This window comes from Oryctolagus cuniculus, chromosome 11, assembly GCF_051225735.1.
Source record: "Oryctolagus cuniculus isolate XC-2025 breed Fujian yellow rabbit chromosome 11, ASM5122573v1, whole genome shotgun sequence".
NCBI classification, from domain to species: domain Eukaryota; kingdom Metazoa; phylum Chordata; class Mammalia; order Lagomorpha; family Leporidae; genus Oryctolagus; species Oryctolagus cuniculus.
This window is the reverse complement of record NC_142877.1, coordinates 107,615,155-107,639,209: the sequence shown is the minus strand read 5'-3', so window position 1 is coordinate 107,639,209 and position 24,055 is coordinate 107,615,155. Positions and strand designations below refer to the sequence as shown.

Below are 24,055 nucleotides of genomic sequence, written 5' to 3'. Positions count from 1 at the left end.
TCCACTCTGTCAAAAAAAATAAATAAATAAATAAAAATAAAGTACAATTGCTATGTGTCCATTAACATAATAATGTTTATAAAAAATGAGAGGGCTAAAGATCCAAGGAATAAATATTTTGTAAGCATAGGAAGGATAATTCAAGAGGGACCAATTATTCAGTGATTAGGAAATCATTTTATTGTTAACTTACTTGAGCAGCAGGCTAAATAAATGAGGATATAATCTTAGAATATTATTAATAATAAAATGAATGAATTACATAGGAGCAAGGATGAATCTTAGAAATTTAATGTATGGTAAATTATTCCATTTCAATAAAGTTCAAAAGCATATAAAATGAAATATTATTTAGGAATGCAAATATGAGATAATAACCCAGAGAAAAGTAAGGGAAAGGAAGAACACAATTAAGAAGGGGAAGGAATGATATGGGGTTGAGTAGGGGTACATAGGGTATTTCAGATGTCAAGGTAATATTGTATTCCTTTTCTTAAATAGAATAGTGGGTACATGAGTTTATTTTTGTGCAAAAAAAAAATGGAATCTATGCATACAAGGCTTCAAGATGTTTGTGGAAAATATGTTGTATAAAAAACCTGTGGGAGGCAGGTGTTGTGGTACATTGGGTTAAGGTGCTGCTCAGGATGCCCACATCCCATATTGGAGCATTGGTTCAAGTCCTTGCTGCTCTGCTTCCAGTCCAGCTCTCTGCTAATGTGCCTAGGAAGCAGCAGATGATGGCTCAAGCGCTTGAGACCCTGCCACCCATGTGAGAGACCCGAATGGAATTCCTAGGTCCTGGCTTCAGCCTGGTTCAGTCCTGACTGTTGGAGCCATTTGGGGAGTGAACTAGCAGATGGGAGATGTCACTTTCTGTCTCTTGCTCTGTTTGTCACTGTGCCTTTCAAATAATTTAGTTAAAAATGAAAAGAAATGCTTGAGTTCATAATATGTATTTTCCTATGAACTTTTTGAAAACACTTTATATACACGAATTTCAAAAATTTTTGCATCAAAATAAGCATATCTTTTTTAAGATTTATTTATTTATTTGAAAGAGTTACACAGAGAGAGAGGAGAGGCAGAGAGGCGGGGAGGGTCTTCAATCCGCTGGTTCACTCCACCAATTGGCCGCAACCGCTGGAGCTGCACCAATCTGAAGCCAGGGGCCAGGAGCTTCTTCCCGGTCTCCCACATGGGTGCAGGGCCCCAAGGACTTGGACCATCTTCTACTTCTTTCCCAGGCCATAGCAGAGAGCTGGATTGGAAGTGGCGCAGCCGGGTCCCGAACCGGTGCCCATATGGGATGCCGGTGCTTCAGGCCAGGATGTTAACCCACTGCGCCATGGTGCCGGCCCTGAAAATAAGCATATCTTTTAATTTTGCTTTTCCACCAACTTTTGGAAGTACCCTCATATTTTTGTATCTATTAAATACTTAGCAAAAGATAATTAAAATCGTTAAGGAGCACCTTTACATTTATTAAGTGATTGACAGTAGAAAAAAGAAAATTAGAAGTCCAGAGGACCCAGAGGTCCAAATGGGGAACCTTCTCCAGGAGAAGAGAGAGATGGGTGTGTGAATTGCAGGGGGCAGGAAGGACTGAGGGTGCAGAGACAGTGAGTAATGATGGAGCAGAGTGGCCTGGGGAAGAGAGGATGCCCATTACTTCACTGCCGTGACACACACAGCGACTCTCCAGGTGAAGAGGGGACCGCGCGCAGTGAGTAAAGACAAAGACGAGATTGTGGAAGAGCCGGGGGCCAGAGGTAGCCTGTCTCCGAGTGGAGAAGGGATGTTTCTTTGCCTCTCCGGGCATTCAGTTTTGGTGGACCAGCAAGTGTGTATCTGTTCACATCAGCAGTTTCCCCTATGTGGTGGTATGCATCAGGCTGTCGCTCATGGGGAGAAGCAGGAGCAGACCCTTGTCCCTTTGTTGAAACATAATGTCCAATGCCTCTGTGGTGTAAGCCTGCCCCAGGACCTGAGACACGAGGGGACTGTCCCCTGCCTCCTTGGCCTTCCGAGAAATGCAGACATGATGTTCTTATCTTTTTCCTCAAGAGAGAGATGAAGATGGCGCCCTGGTGGTCCCTGGCATTTCAGTGTAATAAGGAATCCTGAAGGAAGACAGGTGTAAATACAGGGATATGGGGTGGGGAGTAGAATCAAAATGATTGGCCATACAATTGACAGCCTCAGTTGTCCCAAGACAGTAGACAGATACATACCTCTAGGGCAGTGTTTCCCAATCTTCTTCATGTTGTGGTACGCACAAAAATGATACTGTTTGGGCCGGCGCCGTGGCTCACTAGGCTAATCCTCCGCCTAGCGGCGCCGGCACACCGGGTTCTAGTCCCGGTTGGGGCGCCGGATTCTGTCCCGGTTGCCCCTCTTCCAGGCCAGCTCTCTGCTATGGTCAGGGAGTGCAGTGGAGGATGGCCCAGGTGCTTGGGCCCTGCACCCCATGGGAGACCAGGAAAAGCACCTGGCTCCTGGCTCCTGCCATCGGATCAAGCGCGGTGCGCCGGCCGCAGCGCGCCGGCCGCGGCGGCCATTGGAGGGTGAACCAACGGCAAAGGAAGACCTTTCTCTCTGTCTCACTCTCTCACTGTCCACTCTGCCTGTCAAAAAAAAAAAAAAAAAGTAAAAAATGATAATGTTTGGATGACACACTAGAGACAAGAAGGCAGCTACTTGTCACCAAAGCCACCAGCCTGGTGCTGCAGCCATGCCAAGTGCTTAGATCAGTGTCTCGGCACTGCCGTAACCCATCTGAGCCTGACTGGCTGGGAAGTTCTGGTCCAGGTCAGTGTCTCTCAACCTTTTTCCTTTCTATTATCATCCACTGAAGGAGCCATTTTTTTCCTCTACCTTGCCCACCCATGAAACTGTGATACCACAAATATACTGCTTATGTATATAAATATGTGTTTTATATATAAAACAAGTATGATTTCCCTCCATAAAAACCAATTTTTGCCTCCATTAAGAATGTATGCTCCCAGGGTAAGAGAAGTAGAAAATTTGGAGACTGTCAGTCATTCACCAACTTAGCTACCATTGTATTTAGACGGAGTGGTGAAGGTGATGGGTCGGGGATTTGGGAGGTGAATGTGCCTGCCCTTCTTTAGAAGAAAGGGTCTTCGCTAGGAGAGCTTCCAGATTTCTCTGAAAAATATGGAAAAATAGAAGACAGGTCTGCCCTGTCCTTTTGTGCTTCTTGAGACTAAAAGAGTAATACTGCATATGAGTTCTGACAGGAGAATGGATGAAAATGAAGAGGTTTATGAAGGGGCTGAAATAGGTATGTAGTATTTATGGAACACCCCAGATCTGTTGTGCTATTGAGTATAAGGATTTACTTTTTTAAGAAAATGAGCTTTTATTTTGGGCTCCCTTGGGGATGTACAAAAGATAGAATTTGAAAGGCATTCTATGAATTGACTGCTAAATATTTACTGGAAACATGTATTTCTAAATTTAACAAAACACTTATTTAAATTTTAAATCACTCTGCAGATGAAGCTACTGTTAATTTCCTGTTATTATCAAACTTTGTATTATTGACTGAGTTATTCTAACTTGAGACACCTAAAATTAGGTCTTGTGGATACTGAGGAGTCTCACTCATTATTTAGTGTATTCACAAGCTCTTTTTTTACTCATGTTCTTAAGTTACGTGAGACTATCTTTAGATGTTCTTCACTTGCTTTAATGATACAATTAGTTTCTGAAGAATTTAAATAATTTAAAAGAAATGCTAATAGACCAGCTTTTGGTAGACACATCATGACAGCCAGAAAGGCTTTTTTGACATTAAAGAAAACTTTTCCAAGGTAAGAACTCTGTTATAGTTTAAAAACATAACTGCAGATGATGATGAGACCATGAGAGTTTCCAACTTTAATTAGTACCTTCACTAATTATGCTGTTTACTTTAAAATTGTATTCACCTTCTCTGGTGTCTTTTTAAAGTCTCAGTTCATTTTATTTTTAATTTGGAGCAATTGTAACGTCAGTTGTCTGTTTCCTGGATGGCAGTGTGAGGCAAATGGGGGTATATGGGAAAGAGGAAGGTGATCAGTTGATTATTTCTAAGAATTTATTTGTGTTATATATGTTAATCTGTTACATTGTAACAAATGATAAAAGTAACTTTATAAAATTCTGCCAACAAATTTGTTTTATGAAGTTTTTCTTAAAGATTTATTTTTATTTGTTTTGAAAGGCAGAGTTACTTAAAGATGGAGAGACAGAGATCTCCCATCTTCTGATTTACTCCCCAAATGGCTGCAAGAGCCAGGGTTGGGCCAGGCCAAAGCCAGGAGCCAGGAGCTTCTTCTGGGTCTCCCGAGTGGGTGCCAGGGCCCAAGCACTTGGGCCATCCTCTGCTGCTTTCCCAGGTGCATTAGCAGGGAGCTGGATTGGAAGTGGAGCAGCCATGTCTCCAACTGCTGCCCATAACAGACGCCGGCACTGTTATGGGTGAAACAACAGTGGAGATGATAGTATTACTTTGGTTCTTTGTCTCCAATGAAAGAAGAATTTTCAAGCAGACAAGTAGATTTAAAAGCAAGATTTATTAGAGTCAAAGACCTCCAGCTGGAGTGGCATGGAAGAGGGCTTCCAAGAGAGGAAAATACTCGAAGGGCCTCATGGCACTGGTGGTGTTAAACACAATTTTGAAGAAAAAAAGAAAAAAGAAAAAACTTGACAATCAGGCCAGACCTATCTGTCTCTTCACATGGGTTACCGGAAGAGACATCAATGATGAGGGAGGTGTGAACCTCCTTAGGGAAGGCACCCTGTAGATGTGCATTACCTAGCTGGCCTGGGAGGAGAGCTGGCCTGAAGAGAAGGTGGGTGGCATCTCCAAAAGGAAAACATTTTTAGTTAATTTACGGTTCTGCCTGCAACGTTGCTGACCCTACTTGGCCATCCCCTCAATAGCAGTGGTTATTTTGGAAGTTGGACTGAGTGAAGGGCTTTTCAGCTTAGAGCCAGTAAGACCTGCGGCTCTGACCTGGGAGTCCTTCAACAGTTCTGTTTCCAGTGACCTAACTCTTGGCTGCAGAGCTGTCAGGGCTCTTCATAAGTTGACTTCTGCTGAATTCCTGGCTTTCCACGTCGAAAATCAATGCAGTGAACTGGACTGTTAGGTCTCCTTAATTGTTTAAATAATTATTTAAAATATGGGTACCAAGTGATTTATTATCTTTCTTTTCTTTTTTTAAAGAAGAGAATATGTGAATTGAAGAGCAATACAGTTCCTGGACATTCTGTGACCTATAGTTAAGAAAAAATACCAAGTCAGAACCATTTGCATAAATGGTTTGTTATTAATAGTAATAATAGTTGACATTTGTTGAGCCTTTACTGTGTCCAGAAGCTGTGCTAAGTGTCCTTCATGTAGGCAGTATTTAATTTACTTCCCCCAGCATCCTTATGAGGTAGATGTGAAATGGTCCTCATTTTCAGATTAGGAGGGGTGAGAGCTTCAAGAGGTTAAGTATCACCGCAGGCTTCCTAAGTGGCTGCCAGTTTTCAAGTCCATGTGGTATGAGCCAGTCAGAATTCTGCTAAGAACAGAGCTCAGCCTTCATGTGCCTTAATTATTCCACCTCATCAATATAACTTTTAAGCACATTTTTAAAGACATTTATTTTCTTTTATAAAATTTTTCAGAACTCCATGCGATGTGCTTTTATGATGAACTGACTTTAAATTCAGCATTTGCTGTTAATGAATTTTTTACTTAGTAAATGATATGTGACGAGAAAATTGTGAAGCTACCTTTAAGATCAAGTCATTATAATTTTAGTTTTAAAAATATATTTAATTTGTTTTGCTTTTGGTGCATTGGCACAAAAATAGATAAATCTTTCTAACAGTGTGTGAGGGAGGGCAAGAACTCATGTTTCCTTGTTTCTCTACTTAAAATTTTTTCTGTGATTAAAAAATATTAAATTTTTATTCCTATAACAAATTAGCATTATCAGGATGAAGTAAATGCCAAAACTTTATTAGGTATCAGGTAATATATAAATCATGTAGACTGACAAAATCTCTTAACTTATGTTTCTGAGTGTGATACTTACTATACTTCAGATTAACTTACAGATGTGGCCAGTAGGGCTGGGTTTCTCCATATTAAGTTAGTTATTGCTGGTTTATAAAAATCAGATCCTAAGTTGTTAAGCGAAAAAGTCACCATCTAGCAACAATTAGATAAAGCCAAGGCAATCTCTGTTGTGGTGGAGGGAAAATCCGTTAGCTTCCAGGTGACTTGGATCAACAGTTGGGGGATGGTTGTGGGCAGAGGTTTGCTGCCTTCTGATTCTGTCTGATGCCGTTCAAGGTTTTGAGTTTGAGCACCTGGTTCAGACAGCCTGTTGGAATTTCTCTTTTCTTTAGTACAAAAATGTCCCTTTCTGCCAGAATAGTCACAGTAATTCAAATGGAATCCTGCGTTAAGTTTAAGATTTCCAGATCTTTTGATTGCATGCCTCTTTGAAAACTCATTCATCCAACTGGTGCATACAAACAGGCATTTCTCTGAATGTTTATCTGAGAGTGGAATTGCTAGATTATAGCTTATGCACATCAGCAATTTCATTACACAGTGCCGGTTTTCCAAAGGGATTATAACAGTTTATACTCTTGCTAGCTTTGTGATCGAATTCTCATTGCTCACCCTTATTATTGCCAGTTGAGGTTTTCATTCTAAACATGTTTGTCACCCTGATCAATATGAAATGATACTTACTGTGCTTTCATTCTCATTTCTGATACCAGTGAGGTTGAGAACCTCTTCCTATGTTTCCTAACAATTTGGATTCACCTCTTTTGTGAACTGAGTCTTTTGTCCTGTTTCCTGTTGATAGGAATTCCTTATATATTCTGGATGGTTGTCCTTTGACAGTTATCAAAAACACTGTGGAAAATGGAATTAAAAGATAAGCTTATTTTGGTGCAAAAAAAAATTTGAAATCCATGCATTTTTTTTTAATTTTTTTTTTTTTTTTTTTGACAGGCAGAGTGGACAGTGAGAGAGAGAGACAGAGAAAGGTCTTCCTTTGCCGTTGGTTCACCCTCCAATGGCTGCCACGGCCAGCACACTGCGGCCAGCGCACCGCGCTGATCCAAAGCCAGGAGCCAGGTGCTTTTCCTGGTCTCCCATGCAGGTGCAGGGCCCAAGCACTTGGGCCATCCTCCACTGTACTCCCTGGCCACAGCAGAGAGCTAGCCTGGAAGAGGGGCAACCGGGACAGAATCTGGCGCCCTGACCGGGACTAGAACCCGGTGTGCTGGCACCGCAAGGCAGAGGATTAGCCTAGTGAGCCACGGCGCCGGCTGAAATCCATGCATTTTAAAAATAATATGCATTGGCCAGCGCTGCAGCTCACTAGGCTAATCCTCTACCTGTGGCGCTGGCACCCTGGGTTCTAGTCCCGATTGGGGCACCAGTTCTGTCCCGGTTGCTCCTCTTCCAGTCCAGCTCTCTGCTGTGGCCCGGTAGTGCAGTGGAGGATGGCCCAAGTGCTTGGGCCCTGCACCCGCATGTGAGACCAGCAGGAAGCACCTGGCTCCTGGCTTCAGATCGGCACAGCGCGCCGGCCATAGCGGCCATTTGGGGGGTGAACCAACAGAAAGAAGGCCTTTCTCTCTCTCTTTCTCCAACTCTGCCTGTCAAATAATAATAATAATAATAATAATAATATGCATTTTCCATGACCTTTTTGAAGAACCCATATATATAATTTCAAAAATTTTTTTCTTTTTATTATCAGTATTTGTCACAGTTTGTAAACCACACCTAACTCTCCCATTTGTTTTTAATACAAATTACATTTTTTGGTTTTTATTTTTTAAAGATTTAGTTATTTGAAAGTCAGAGTTACACAGAGGAGAGGCAGAGAGAGAGATCTTCCATACGCTGGTTCACTCTCCAATTGGCCGAACCATTCAGAGTTGTGCCCATCTGAAGCCAAGAGCTTCTTCCAGGTCTCCCATGCAGGTGCAGGGGCCTAAGTACTTGGGCCATCTTCTGCTGCTTTCCCAGGTCATAGCAGAGAGCTGGATTGGAAGTAGAGCCGCCAGGACTTGAACAGGCGCGCCTACATGGGATGCTGGCACTGCAGGTGGCGGCTTTACCCGCTACACTGCAGCACCGATCCCTTTAATCCAAATTATGAATGGAAGTTTTAAATCTTACTGTAGTCAAATTTATCAACATTTTCCTTCTAGTTTGCAGTTTTTCTGTTTCATTAAAAAAAAAAATCCTTCCCTTCCCTACATCAGTTAGGATTCTCCAGAGAGACCAACTGATAGGAGGGAGGGAATGAGATAGATAGATGGATAGATATATATAGGTTATTAGCGAAATTGACTCATTATTATGGAGGCTAATAAGTCCCTTAATTGGCCACCTGAAACCTTCAGAACCAGGGAGGAAGTCAAATGGCTTTTCTGAATTCTTCTTAACCAAGGAACCCTATATGTGATCCTCATCTAAGGCTGAAGATTTTAGAATTCAGGAGGATCTCTGGGACAAGTCCCAGAGTTCAAAGATAGAAAAACCTGGAGTTCTGATATCCAAGGGCAGAGGAGTAGGCTCTCCTGGCTCCTAGAGAGAGAATTCACCTTTCCTCTGCCTTTTTATTCTGTCCAGATCCCTTGCCAACATACACCCATCTGCAGAAACAATCTCAGACACACCCAGAAACAATGCTTTACCACTTACCCAGGTATCCTTAATCCTGTTGAATTGATGATGAAGTCATCACATCATCCCTTTTCTGTTATCTGCTATCTAAAGCTTAATAATTCTGCCTTTATCATGGTATCTTTAATTCATCTGGAATTGATTTTTGTATTTGGTACAAGAGTAAGGATCAAATCTCATAATTGTGTCATATCAATAACTATCTTAAAACTGCATATTAAGAAGTCTAATGGTGGGCATTTGGTACAGCAGTTAAAACACCACTTGGGACACCTGCATCCCAAGTTTTGAGTCTGCTTCCGATCCAGCTTCTGCAAATGCTCACCCTGGCAGCTAGCAGAGGTGGCTCGGGATGTTGAGTACCTACCACCTCCATGGGAGAACCAGATTGAGTTCGGGACCCCTGACTTTGGCCTAGCCCAGCCCAGGCTCTTGTGGGCATTTGGGGAGTGAACCAGTGGATGGACAGTCTCTGTCCTGTTTCTCTCTGCCTTTCAAATAGATAATAATTTAATAGTTTGTAATACTATTTATTGATCTGCAGTGCCTCCTTTGTTGTATCTTAGGTTTTGTGTGTGGGAGGGGGTTGTGATTTTCAAATTAAAGAAATTCCTAGTTTGCCAAGAATTTATAATCATAGATGTTGAATTTTATCAATCTTTGTACACTTATTTATATAATTTTTTCCATTCATGTGTTAATGTGCTGAATTGCATATACTTATTTCCAAATATTAAATCAGCCTTGTATTCCTAAAATAAATCCAATTTTGTTGTAATGTATTACATATTTTATAGGTTGCTGGATTTCACTAGCTAATGGTTTGATTAGTATTTCTTAAAGTTGTTTATGAGATTTCTTTTTTCTGAAAAAGATTTATTTATTTATTTGAAAGGGAAAGGCAGAGAGAGAGAGAGAGAGAGAGGTCTTTCATCCACTGGTTCACCCCCCAGATGGCTGCAACAGCCAGAGCTGGGCCAATTTGAAGCCAGGATCCAGGAGCTTTTCCAGGTTTCCCACGCGGATGTGGGGGCCCAAGGATTTGGGCAATCTTCCATTGCATTCCCAGGCCATAGAAGAGAGCTGCTTCAGAAGTGGAGCAGCCGGGACTTGAACCAGCACCCATATGGGATGCCAACACTGCAGGTGGTGGCTTTACCTGCTACGCCATAGTGCTGGCCCCCATGATATTTCTACATTATCATTTAGAAAAAAGATTTAATTTATTTGGAAGTCAGAGCTACAGAGAGAGAGAGGGAGGGGAGGAGGAGAGGAGAGGAAAGAGAAAGAAGAGAGAGAGAGAGAGAGAGAGAGAGAGAGAGAGAGAGAGAATTTTGTATTGTTGATTCACTCTTGATGGCCACAACAGCCAGGTCTGAGCCAGGCCAAAGCCAAGAGCCAGAAGGTTCAACTGAATCTCCCATGTGGGTGGCTTGGGCCATCTTCTGCTGCTTTTGCTGATCTTTAGCAGGGAGTTGGATCAGAAGAAGTGGAGCAGCCAGGACACAAACTGGTGCCCATATGGGATGCTGGTGTCGAAGGCAGCAGCTTTACCCACTATACCACAACACTGACCCCTACATTATCCTTTTGAAGTCTGCATATTCTGTAATGATTTCTCTTTCATTCTTGACATTGGAATTACTGTCTTCTTGCTTTCTTGTTGATTTGTTCAGTGAACTAGTTTTTAGCTTATTTTCTGTTTTGTTTTGTTTTGTTTTCTATTTCACTGATTTGTACTTTTGTGCTTATTACTCATTTTTTGCTTTTTTTCATTTAATTTTTTTCTAGGTACCTAAGATGCAAACTTTAGATAATTAATATGAGACTTTTCTTCTTTTTCTTTTTTATTAAAGGTTTGCTTATTTTAAAGACAGAATAACAGAGGGGGCGGGAGAAGACAGAAAAAGAGACTTTTCATCCACTGGTTCACTCCCCCAAATAGCTACAAGGGACCCATCAGTGTCTCCCATGTGGGTGGCAGGGGCGCAAGTAACTGGGCCACTCCCACTGCTTTCCTAGGTGCATTAGCAGGGAGCTGGATGGGAAGCATAGCAACCAGGACTCGAACCAGCACTCCTATAGGGGATGCTGGCAGTCACAAGTGTGGCTTAGCCTGTGGCATCACAATGCCAGCCATTTTTCTTCTCTTTAATATGAGTATTTAATGCTGTGAATTTGTAAGTGCTGATTTATGTGCCTGCTACATATTTCAGTATTTTTTGTTTGCATTTTCACTAAGTTGAAAATATTTCCCAAATTCCCTTATGATTTTGCCTTTGACTTCTGAATTATTTAGAAATATATTGTCTATGTTCTATATATCTGGGGAAATTCCCAGATACCCACACATTTCTTTTCTGTTGTGGCCAGAAAGCATGCTTTGCATGTTTCAATCATTTCAAATTTATTGAGACTTGTTTATAGTCCATAAATGGTCTGTTTTTATGGATATTCCATGTGTACACTTCTGAAGTATATTCTATTTTTGGATGATGTGTTCTATAAATGTCACTTAAATTAATATTACTAATGTCTGTGTAATTATTGATATTTAAAGTCTATCAATTAATAACAGAGGTAAAGTCTGTAAGTTGTAAACACAGGCTTTTCTATTTTTCCTTGTTCAAGTTTTGCTTTATGTGGCTTGGAGATCCATTTTTAGGTATATCTACACTAAGTTTTAAATCTCTTTCTCATAAACTGACCTTCTTAAGCATTATTCAATGTTCATCTCTATCCCTGTGGATAATTTATTTATTTATTTGAAAGTCAGAGTTATGCAGCGAGAGGAGAGGCAGAGAGAGAGAGAGAGGTCTAGAGGCAGAGAGAGAGAGAGAGAGAGAGAGGTCTTCCATCCGATGGTTCACTCCCCAATTAGCCACAATGGCCGGAGCTGCGCCGATCTGAAGCCAGGAGCCGGGTCTTGAACCAGCGCCCATTTGCAATACCGGCGCTTCAGGCCAGGGTGTTAACCCACTGCACCACAGCGCCGGCCCCCCTGTGGATAGTTTTAATGCTTTGTTTCCTCTGATCCTGATAAGTGACTCTAACTTTCCTTTCATTAGCAATTTTTCCATATTTTCACTTTTAACTTATTTATGTTTCTGTCTTTTAATACATGCTGTACCCTTTTTGTATTAGATAGTTTTTACACATTAATCATAGTAATTTTGAAGTCCTTGTCAAATAGTTTCAGTGTTGGATCATCTGTGGGTCTGGTGCCATTGAGTTCTTAACTCCTCTGGTAGTCTATTTTCTTTATTCCTTTTACTGTCTTGAAAGTTCTTATCAAATGCTAGACATTGTATTTATAAAAAAAATTAGAGATTAAGATAAATCTTATTTACATCTAGAAATGGATAGTCCTTTTCTTCTACTAGGTCATTAGTGTGGAGAATTGATTCTGTCTAGTCAGTAGCTGAGCTAGTTTGTTTTCCTGATTGCCTTCAGTATACCACTGACTTCAAATTTCTTACTGATGGGCTTCTACCCTGTGCTAGTGTGAAGCCTTGAGTGCTGTATTCCTGCAGCGTGGGAAGCTTAGTTATCTGTGTTCTACTCTTCTTCCAGTAAGTTAGTTACTGATGCTTCTTACTCAGTGCAAGGCACAGGTTGACGTTTGGGATTCTCTTGCTTCATTCTTAGTCTTATATGGTCCCTTTGCACTTGTTCCTCAGGGATAGGGCTTTCTCAATGTTTCTATCCCTCTACCTATTGGCACCCAAACTAGTCAGATTGATGTTAAGCAGGAAATTTTTTTCAAAGATTTATTTATTATTTGAAAGGCAGAGTTACGCAGAGGCAGAGAGAGAGAGAGAGAGAGAGAAAGAGGTCTCGCATCCACTGGTTCATTCCCTAAATGGCTGCAATGACCAGTGCTGAGCTGATCTGAAGCCAAGAGTTTCTTCCTGGTTTCCCACGCTGGTGCAATGGTCCAAGAACTTGGGCCATCTTCTACTGCTTTCCCAGACCATAGAAAATAGCTGGATTGGAAGTAGAGCAACCGGGACAAGAATCGGCACCCATATGGGATGCTGGCACTGCAGGCAGCAGCTTTACCCACTACACCACAGTGCAGGCTCCAAGCAGGAAGGTTTTGATTCCACTCCTCCAGGAGCAGGCAGCTCTTGCTTCTCTTCTGCCTCTAGTTGTTGTCAGAGATGGCTGTTCACAGGTTCTTGTCTTTGTGCAGAAAAAGAATCCAATGTGAGACAGAGAGTAGTGGTAAACATGCTAGCCAAGTTTAATGAAGAGAAGTACACCTGATGGATCAGGTGGGCATCTCAGAGAATGAGAGCCCAGTCTGCATTCAGATGAGTATTTATGGGCATGATGTGGATCCCCCATTTCTTCACCCCTCCTCCCTCTTCTGGGAAATTGTGGGTGGGAGATTTCTGTATGTGGAATCCCTGAAAATCCTCCCAGGATCTTATCAGCCCCATGTTTATTGGACCTAACAGCCTCCTTGGTGCAGGGCAGGGGGATTCTTCTGAGATACCCCAAGGGAGAGGGCTGAAACCCCTCTACCAGGGTTCCTGTACAAGAGCAGTTACTTCAGGTGTAATTTCAGCTCTGTATTCCGGGCTTGTTTCCTCGTTCCGTTGCACATAAATTTATTTTCTTTAAAAATTCTGAGTTTCTTTGGTCCCTCTCACACACATAGGCTAATATCTACCTAACTACCTTAACCCAGTGTCAATAGATCTTGTCTGGGGCCAGCTTGCTCGAATGTTTCCTCTACCTCCCCAAGCAGCTTTTGTTTTGTATAGGGAGGGGTTATATAATATATGCCCATATTTGAAAATGGATGAAGTTACTTACCAGTGCCCCTGTGGTTGGCTGTCTCAAGGCTCCTGCCCTACTTCAGTCTATCTGATAAGCACCTAGTGGAAGCTAGTAGGCAGGTGACTGTGAACGCCACCTGTGTCTGGAACACCTAACTATTTCTAAATGTTTATGCTAGCTCACACTCAGCATTTTAGAATTTTAAGTTTTCAGTTGATTTTGTCCTACTTGATCTTATGCCTACTATTTGTTCCTTCCATACTCTGTGAATGGAGAAACACTTTTCAAGTGTTCTGTTTCACCTTGGAGGGGCTTGTTACCCTTTGGAATTCATTTCCTGTCTTGGCATCAACCCTCCACCTCAGTATATGGAAAGATAATCCAGGTTATAAAGGTGATATTTTTGAGTAATTTTTTTCAGTGCCTTATGCCGTGTTTTTAATAAGCTAAGAAGAAAAGCATTAGGTCTTGCCTATTTAAATAAATCTTATTTTCTCTCTCATTAAGATGATAAATATGAAACATTTTGTTACCTAGTTTTTAGATCTTAGTTGTGATAAATGATTTTTTAAACACTTTTTTTATTTGACAGACAGAATGAAACAGTGAGAGAGAGAGACAGAGAGAAAGGTCTTTCTTCCGTTGGTTCACTCCCCAAATGGTCACTACGGCTGGCGCTGCGCCGATCTGAAGCCAGGAGCCAGGTGCTTCTCCTGGTCTCCCATGTGGGTGCAGAGCCCAAGCACTTGGGCCATCCTCCACTGCCTTCCCGGGCCACAGCAGAGAGCTGGCCTGGAAGAGGAGCAGCCGGGACTAGAACCCAGCACCCATATGGGATGCCGGCACCACAGGCGGAGGATTAGCCAAGTGAGCCATGGCGCCAACCTCGTGATAAATGATTTTTATAAATGCTCTTTTAAAAAGCTTTATTTTGTTTATTTGTAAGTCAGAATTATGGGAGGGGGAGAGAGAGTGAGAGTGAGAGAGAGACAGAGACAGAGACAGAGAGAGAGAGGGATTCTTTCATAGATCTTCCATCTGTTAGTTTGCTCCCCAAATGAAGCCAGGAGTTTCTTCCAGGTCTCTCACGTGGATGCTAGGGCCCAAGCACTTCAGCCATTCTCTGCTGCTTTCCCAGGCCATTAGCAGGGAGCTGGATCAGAAATAGAGCAGCTGGGAACCAGTGCCCATATGGGATGCTGGCACTGTGGATGGTGGCTTAACCCCCTGCACCACAGCACCAGCCTGGCTGGTTTGCTTTCATATCAGACATTCATATTTGAAAAAATAATCTTTCATAGCAATGATTTTATATTTTTGGAATGCCTAACTTGTCGTGGGAACCAACCAAGTGAGGGTGGTGTCACAGGTGGTGAAACAATTTACAGAACAATCAGAGTGAGCAGAGTTAGATTTGTGAACTTTGCTGCAGGAGAGCTGAAGGCAGGCTGGACAGCCAGAGGCAGACTGCTGCAACACAGACTATAATCTGAGGGGTTTACTTGTAAGGACAGTCTCTTCTTAGGGTGAATTTTCTTGTGGTCCAAAGTGTTTTTCTGGGGAGGTCACTTACCTTTCTGAGTGGTGCTGGGGAGTTTGCCCTGCCCTTAGCTAGGGACTTTCCCAGTCCATCAAGTCCAGGATGACCCTCCACACACCTCAACTTTAAATAACTCAGCATTTCACAAGAACTTTGTTTGAATTTATGCAAGTTTGGGGCCGGCACCATGGAGCACTAGGCTAATCCTTCGCCTGCGGCACTAGCATCCCATATGGGCGCTGGTTCTAGTCCTGGTTGCTCCTCTTCCAGTCCAGCTCTCTGCTGTGGCCTGAGAAAGCAGTGGAGAATGGCCCGGGTGCTTGGGCCCCTGCACCCGCATGGGAGACCAGGAAGAAGCACCTGGCTCCTGGCTTCGGATCGGCACAGCTCCAGCCATTGCGACCATCTGGGAAGTGAACCAACGGAAGGAAGACCTTTCTCTCTGTCTCTCTCACTGTCTGCAATTCTACCTGTCAAATAAATAAATAAAAATATGAAAAAAAGAATTTATAGAAGTTTAAAACATGGGGATAACTGCTTTGATCTCTCCTTTCCTTTTAGGTATTGGTGGCAATTTGGTGGCCATTCAAGCTAGCAGGATTTCAACCTACCTCCATTTACATAGCATCCCAGGAGAACTGCCTGATGAACCCAAAGGCTGTTACTACCCATTTAGAACATTTTTTGGTCCAGGTATGTGCTTGTAGATTTTTGCATAGTTTTTTCAGAAATTATTACTCTCTCGAATTACAGGCAGGTGACTTTGCTGAATGCAAATTTTTTGTGTGTGAAAGTTGCACAACTTTCCTGTGTCTGAGAGCTGACTTCAGTGGACGGAAATTCTGAAGTTGGTCTTTGTCTATTTTTTTTTTATTCCTTTCCGTGGAATATCTTCTTTGTTTGTCAGGAAAACACACCAAAAAAAAACATTGCTAGGTGATTTATGGAGATTGATATGCTCTGTTTTCTGACAGTCTTTTTGGCTTTTCTAAATTTAAGCATTTGGTCTCAAACAGGATGAAAAAGGATAACCTTAGTTGCAGGAAACAGTATATTGTTGATGTGAGTCAGGCACTAGAAACTGAGACAACAATATAAAACCTCACAGTTCTTTTTTCCCTCGATGAAAATAAATGTGATTATTGACATTTGAATGAAGATCAGAAATGCCCAGCCTAACCAGTTAAGATACTACTTCAGATACCCCCATACCATATCAAAGGCACAGGAGCAGTCCCAGCTCCACTTCTGATTCCAGCTTCCTACTAATACGTACCCTAGGGGCAGCAGTGACGGCTCAAGTACTTGGGTCTCTGCCATCCCTGTGTGTCACCCAGAATGAGTTCCAGGCTCTTGGCTTCAGTCTGGTCCAGTCCTTGCTGTTAGAAGCATTTCAAGATTGAACCAGCAGATGGAAAAACTCTGTCTGTCTCTGTTTCTCCACCTTTCAAGTAAAATGAAAATTAAAAAAAAAAAAAATAAGGGTCCAGCATTATTGCAGAACACAGCAGCTGGGGTTGGGTCATGCTGAAGCCAGTAGCTTCCTCCAGGTCTCCTAGGTGGCTGCATGGGCCCAAGCACTTGGGCCATCTTCTGCTGCTTTTCCAGGCATATTAGCAGGGAGCTGGATTAGAAGTAGAACAGCTGGACTTGAACCAGCGCCCATATGGGATGCCAGTGTTGTAGGCAGCAGCTTAACCCACTAGGCCACAGCACCAGCCCCAACAAAAGACTTCTTAAATCTAGTAATTAGAACCTTGTAGGGTAATGTGCATAGTTCCCTCAATTCAGTGAATTCCTTTTGATAAAGGACAGGCAGGGTCACTTTGGCTAAGGGAGAGACTGAGTCCTGTCTTTACATTATGGGAGTTCAGTCTCAGTGTTGTACAGTGGATTAAGCCTGCGATTGTGATGTTGGCATCCCATAACAGAGTGCCAGTTCAAATTCTGGCTTTGTTTCCAGTCCAACTTCCTTCTGATGCACCTGGGAAGGCAGCAGATAATGACCCCTGCCACCCATGTGGGACACCAAGATGAAATTATTACTCCTAGCTTCAGCCTGGCCCAGCCCTTTGGGGAGTGAGCCAACAATGGAAGATATTCTCTCTCTCTCTCCCCCCCCTTCCCCTCTCCCTCCACCCCCCCCCACCGTCTCAACATACACACCCCTTCTGCTTCTATCTCTCCCTCTGCCTCGCTTCCTTTCTCCCACCCTCTGTATCTCTGTTGCTCTGCATTTCAAATAAATAAATAAATAAATCTTTTTTTTTAAATTTTTTTTTATTTGACAGGTAGAGTTATACACAGTGAGAGAGAGAGATACAGAGAAAGGTCTTCCTTCTGTTGATTCACTCCCCAAATGGCCACAACGAATGGAGCTGTGCCGATCTGAAGCCAGGAGCTTCCTCCAGGTCTCCCACACAGGTGCAGGGCCCAAGGACTTGGGCCGTCTTTCGCTGCTTTCTCAGGCCATGGCAGAGAGCTGGATCAGAGGTGGAGTAGCCGGGTCTCAAACTGGAGCCCAAATAGGATGCCAGCACTGCAGGTGGCAGCTTTACCCGCTGTGCCACAGTGCCTGCCCCAATAAATAAGTCTTTAAAATATTTTTAAAAAGAAACATCCCATGTGGGCGCTGGTTCTAGTCCCGGCTGCTCCTCTTCTGATCCAGCTCTGCTGTGGCCTTGGAGGGTGGTGGAGGATGGCCAGGGTGTTTGGGCCCCTGCACCTGCATGGGAGACCGGGAAGAAGCACCTGGCTCCTGGCTTCGGATCAGCGCAGCTCTGGCCGTTGCGGCCATTTGGGGAGTGAACCAGCAGAGGGAGGACCTTTCTCTCTGTCTTTCCCTCTGTCTATAGCTCTACCTCTCAAATAAGTAAATAAAATCTTAAAAAAAAAAAAAAAGAAAGAAATGTCCAGCCTAATAATATCAATGTTAAAACTTTAAAGGAATAAAGTTACAACATTTCAGAACTTTAAAACTTTGTATTTTCTCTTTTGTCTTACCTCTATTTTTATTAAAGATGTTAAACTTTGACCAGTATTCTTCATGGCCAGTTTTTTAAAACCAGCTATAATTAACAAATAATGGGAATTTCAAAGAATTAAGTGCATTGCAAGTAGTTGAAATTTTAACAAATGAATTTTGTGTGATTCTATATAGTAATTAGAAAATAATCCTCAAATTTCAATAACTGTGACTTATTACTAGCCAAAATATGATTTTGTTTTTACATTTTATATTACAGGAGTAAATAATAAGTCTGCCCAAGTTCTGCTGCTTTTAGTGATTCCTGGACATTTAATATTCCTCTACACTATTCATTTGATGAAAAGTGGTCATACGTCTTTAACTGTAATCTTCATAGTTGTATACTTATTTGCTGCTGTTTTACAGGTAAGAGTTAAAACCTCTTGAAATGTCTTTTATGATTAGACTGTTGTAAAAATATAATTATTTGTAAATCTAAATGCATATGACCTATTTTACTATTTCAAAAATCAACTGAATGCCTTTGTATTGATTTGACTTTGTTTCAAGATTTATTTATTAATTTGAAAGGCAGAGTTACAGAGAGAGGGAGAGACAGAGAGAGAGCTTCCATTTGCTGGCTCACTCCCCATATGACCACAGTGGCTAATGCTGGGACAGGCTGAAGCCAGGAGCCAGGAACTTCATCTGGGTCTACCATATGGGTGTAGGGACCCAAGGACTTGGGCCATCTTCCGCTGCTTTCCCAGGCAAATTAGCAGGGAGCTGGGTTAGAAGTAAAACAGCTGGGACTTGAACTGATGTGCATGTAGGATGCCAGTGCCGCAGGCAGCAGCTTAACCTGCTGTACCACACTACTGGCCCCTGTTTTGACTTTCTTAAAACAGAAAAGTTCAGGATAAAATTTTTTGTTTTGTTTTTGTTTTTAATATGAGAGGTAGAGAGAGAAGCCGAAGCTGGGCTGGACCAAAACTAGGAATTCAATCCAGGTCTCTCACATTGATGGCAGGAACCCAATTCCTTGAACTATCACCACTGCCTTCTAGGATCCGCGTTAGCTGTAGCCTGGAATCGGAAGCCAGAGCCAGGAGTTGAAATCAGATACCCTGATAAGGGATTGTGAAAGTTTTAACTGTGCCTTAACTGCTGGGCTAACCATCTACTCCAGGACTTTTCTTTTTCCCTTTTTTTAAAGATTTATTTATTTGAAAGGTAGAGTTGCAGAGAGAGAGAGAGGGAGGGAGAGACAGATCTTCCATCTACTAGTTCGCTCCCCAAACGCTCACAAGACAAGGGATGGCTCAGACCAGAGCCAGGAGCCAGGAGCTTCTTCTGGATTTCCCACATGACTGCAGGGGCTCAGCCCTTCGGGCCGTTTTCCATTGCTTTCCTAGGCACATTAGCAGGCAGCTGGATCAGATGTAGAGCAGCCGGGACTCAAACCATCACCCATATGAGATGCCAGCATTGCAGGCAGCAGCTTAGCCTCTACACCACAGTGCTGGCCCTAGAGGACTTTTTAAATACAGAACATTTGGATTTCCTAGTTCCTTGATTCCATATCTTCCCTTTTTTTATTTTCTTGTTTATATGAACATGCCTTCCAGTAGATTCCTGAGAAAGTTAGATTGTCTCAAACATTTCATGCTCTTATACTAGCAGACACAAACATACACAACATGTGCAAATGCACACACATTCACACACACACCCCTCTTTGAGGTTTAGTTAAAAGATCTTGACTTTTTCTGCTTGCTTGAATCAATCCAAAGATGGACAAAATAAAGAAATTTTTAAAGACAGAGTCCTTGACTATTAAGGCTATTAAGACTATTATTTACTTGATTTACTTTTTAAAGATTTATTTATTTATTTGAAAGAGTTATAAATAAATAAGTAGACCTTCCATCTGCTGGTTCACCCCTCAAGATGACCGCAACAGAGGAGCCAGGAGCTTCTTGCCAGTCTCTCTTGTGGGTGACAGAGGCCCAAGTACTTGAGCCATTATCCTCTGCTTTCCCAAGCAAGACCTCTCTCTGTCTCTCCCCCTCTTTGCACCAGTTTTCTTTGTTAAAGTCAGAGTTACAGGGAGAGGGAGGCAGAGAGAAAGGGAGAGAAAGAGAGAGATCTTCTATCTGCTGGTTCATTCCTCAGATGGCTGCAATGGTCAGGACTGGGCCAGGCTGAAGCCAGGAGCCAGGAGCTTCTTCCAGGTCTCCCACATGGGTATCAGGGACCTAAACACTTGGGCTCTGTTTCTTCTGCTGTTCTTCTCTGGCTTTTAGCAGGAAGCTGGATTAAAAGTGGAACAGTCAGGAATCGAACTGGTACTCCTATGGAATGCCAGCATTTCAAGCAGCAACTCTACCTACAATGCAGCCCTATTTGTCTTTCTAATAAATAAATAAATCTTAAAAAATACCCATTCATCAAAAAATGTATGGGCATCGGTTCAAGTCCCGGCTGCTCCTCTTCTGACTGAGCTCTCTGTTATGGCCTGGGAAAGCAGTAGAGGATGGCCCAAGTGCCTGGGCCCCTGCACCCGCATGGGAGACCCAGAAGAAGCTCCTGGCTCCTGGCTTTGAATCGGTGTAGCTCTGGCTGTTACAGCCATTTGTGGAGTAAACCAGCGGATTAGAAGATATTCTCCCATTCTCTTATTCTTTCCTTCTCCCTCTCCCTCCCTCCCTCTCCCTCTCCCTCTCCCTCCCTCTCCCTCTCCTTCCCTCCCTCCCTCCCTCCCTTTTAAATAAATAAATAAATCTTAAAAATAAAAAAACCTTGGTTTTAGTCCTAGCTGTTACTCAAATATTTCAGTCCATACCACTCTTCTCATTCCTAGTCTCTGTATTTTGATTAGCCATTGTAAAGTAAGATTTTCCACTGCATGTTTAATTTCAGCTAACTGTGGTATAGCAGAGGTTCTAATTAGTGTTCAATTTTCCCTGATGCAGTTTCCTGCGTCCTTGAAGATAGAGACCGTGCTCCTTTCTCTTTAGTGTTCCTCACAGGACAGGCTGTAGAGGCTGGTTTTTGAATTCTTGGTGTTTTACTCTCTTCCCAGGCTACTCTTCATTGAAAATTCTCCCCAATTCCCTGACCACCGAAATGAAGGAAATCTGTTGGAAAGGAACGTGATACTAGATTTATTGTAATGACGTATTAGCAGCCATTTACAGTATTTCTGCCTTTGCTCCGACGTCATCTCTTACTGGAAGCCTTTCTTGAATATCTAATTTGGTCTCAGTGGCCTTATTCTCTATTTCCCATCTTACTTTATGTATACTATTATCCTAGCCTTTTCCATATTAAATTGACTTAGTCTGATATGTGTCTGTTTCACCCATTCCAGAGAAAGGGTCTTTGTTTTACTTTTTTCATTTTTTAAAAAATTTATTTATTTATTTAAAAGAGTTACAGAGAGAAAGGGAGAGACAGAGAGATCTTCTTTCCTCTGGCTCACTCCCCAGATGGCTGCACTGGCCAAGGCTGAGCCAAGCCAAAGCCAAGAGCCAGGAGCTTCTTCTAGGTCTTCCTCATGGGCAGCGAAGCCCAAGCACTTGGGCCACTTTCCACTGCTTTTCCAAGGCCATTAGTAGGGAACTGGATCAGAAGTGGAACAGCTGGGACACGAACCAGTGCCCATATGGGATTCTGACGTCACAGGCAGCAGCTTTACTTGCTGTGCCACAATTCCAGTCCCTTTTTACTCATTTTTATATATCCAGCACATAGCCCCATCTCTAGTGGTCAGTTAATGTTTGTTAAACTAAATGACTACTGTCTTACCAGCTCTATCTTCTCCATCAGTGGTACCAGAAATTATTTAGGTACCAGAAGTTCCAGAATCCAGAACAGCTAAAAAAAATCTAAATGTTCTTCTCTTTGCTTTCAATAATCACCAATTTCTCTTTCACCAACTAGGTAATTTAAAATAAAATACAATGAAAAACAAAACAAAAACCTCACAAAATATAACAATGATCAGTTAAAATTCTAAGGTTTTACTTTAGAAATGACATGCCTTGATATCTGAAAGAGAATGGTCAGGGTAAAATTGATCATGAGTTGGTAATAGGTGAAGCTGCGTTATAGTACATGAAAATACATGGAGTTAATTAATGCCCTGTGCTTTTGAGTTTTTCTGTATACTTTTGAATTTTCCCATAATAATGAATCTTTGAAATTAAGATTTTAAATTCCAAATGTTGGGACCAGTGGTAACATTGTGTTAACAGCAGGTTAAGCTGCCGCCTCCAACAAAAACATCCAATGTGGGGTCCAGCATGCAGTTTTTTCATAATTTGCATTTTTCTTTTTTTTTTCTTTCTTTCAAACTTTTATTTAATGAATATAAATTTCCAAAGTACAGCTTATGGATTACAATGGCTTCCCCCCCATAACGTCCCTCCCACCCAGAACCCTCCCCTTTCCCACTCCCTCTCCCCTTCCATTTACATCAAGATTCATTTTCAACACACAGCAGACCCATAGAATGGCAGATGTCCTAAACAGCACTCTGGCCTCAGAATCAGCCCTTAAGGCATGCGGATCCGGCTGAAAAGCCCATGAGACTATTTCAGGCATGGAAAGCCAAGACACTCTGTGGGGGGGGGGGGGAGGGGAACCTAAATGAAAGATCTCTGCGAGTGAGATCCCAGTGGAAAGAATGGGTCATCAAAGAAGGAGGTACCTTTCTCTGAAGGGAGGAGAGAACTTCCACTTTGACCATCGCCTTGTCTAAATATGATCAGAGTCAGTGAACTCAGGGGGCTTCCATAGCCTTGGCAGCTCATGACAAGAGCCTAGGGTGATTACTGAGGCCATAAACAAGAGTGTCAATTTGTTAAGTCAGCAACAGGAGTCACTGTGCACTTACTCCTCATGTAGGATCTTTGTCCTTAGTGTGCTGTACATTGAGATTTAATGCTATAACTAGTACTCAAACAGTATTTTTCACTTTATGTTTCTGTGTGGGAGCAAACTGTTGAAATCTTTACTTAATGTATGCTAAACTGATCTTCTGTATATAAAGAGAATAATTTGCATTTTTTCAAGAGCTCTTTCAAGACCCTTCAGACTTTCTTCTACAAACTGAGAGAAGGTTGGGTTCTTTGTCTCTGAACAGTGATTTTCCTGCTTTCATGTGCTACTTATTCAGATGCTCCATTGACTACCCCAACGCCTATTAATTTATGAAGCAAAAAATTGGGCTATGGAATTTCAAGTTGTGATGGACCTTGCTGGCCTTCCTTGAGATTTAAAAAAGAAAGTCTTGCCATCTTCTTCACGGTTTTCTGTCTATTTGTTTGATTAACTCCCTGCAGTCTTTTTCAAAGAGGTAGTACCTTGACAGCATACTAAACCAAGCAGATACAAAAATAATAACTATCAGTCAGATAAACAACTCGGGAGGGTGTTGCGGAACAGGGCATTACGTTGCTGTTTGGGATACTTCACATTCCATATTGGAGTGCCAAGTTTAGTCTCAGCTGTTTGGCCTCTGATCCAGCTTCTTGCTGATGCATCTAGGGAGGCAGCAAGTGATGGCTCAAGTGTTTGGGTCCCTGTCACCATTTGGGAGACCTGGACAGAGTTCTGGGTCCCTAGTTTCAGCCTGACTCAGCCCTGGCTGTTGCAGGCATTTGAGGAGTGAATCAGCCAATAGGAAATCTCCCTCCCTCCCTCACTCCCTCCCTCCCTCCCTCCCTCCCTCCCTCCGTCCCTCCGCCTTTCCAGTAGATGAGAACAAAAATTTTTTAAAAATTTCTTGAGCAAAGAAATAACACTAGTACATCTTATTTCTCCCTTGTGTTACAAATACTAAATATGATTTATTTGAAAAGACAAAATTATAAGTTTGGATGACCTACATCCTACATCCTACATGCAACAAGATTGCCTTTAAGGGGCAAGTCCTTGGCCTTTTTTTTTTTTTTTTTGACAGGCAGAGTGGACAGTGAGAGAGAGAGACAGAGAGAAAGGTCTTCCTTTGCTGTTGGTTCAC

General features: G+C 42.3%; 1 protein-coding gene across 13 annotated transcripts in view; it reads left to right on the top strand.

The window, feature by feature from the left end:
• Positions 1-24,055, top strand: part of SLC41A2 (solute carrier family 41 member 2) — a 147,364-nt gene that overhangs the window by 98,621 nt on the left and 24,688 nt on the right. For 10 of the 13 annotated variants that reach the window (XM_089308908.1, XM_051846057.3, XM_089308910.1 and 7 more), the window contains 2 exons: positions 15,621-15,752; positions 18,305-18,453. The exons of 1 other annotated variant lie outside the window; for it this stretch is intronic. In XM_089308908.1, the coding sequence (XP_089165034.1) occupies positions 15,621-15,752; positions 18,305-18,453 (281 nt within the window). Of the gene's footprint in view, positions 1-15,620; positions 15,753-18,304; positions 18,454-21,112; positions 21,375-24,055 lie in introns of those variants that run through there. 2 more of the 13 variants (XM_051846066.2, XM_089308912.1) reach the window with 2 other exon arrangements.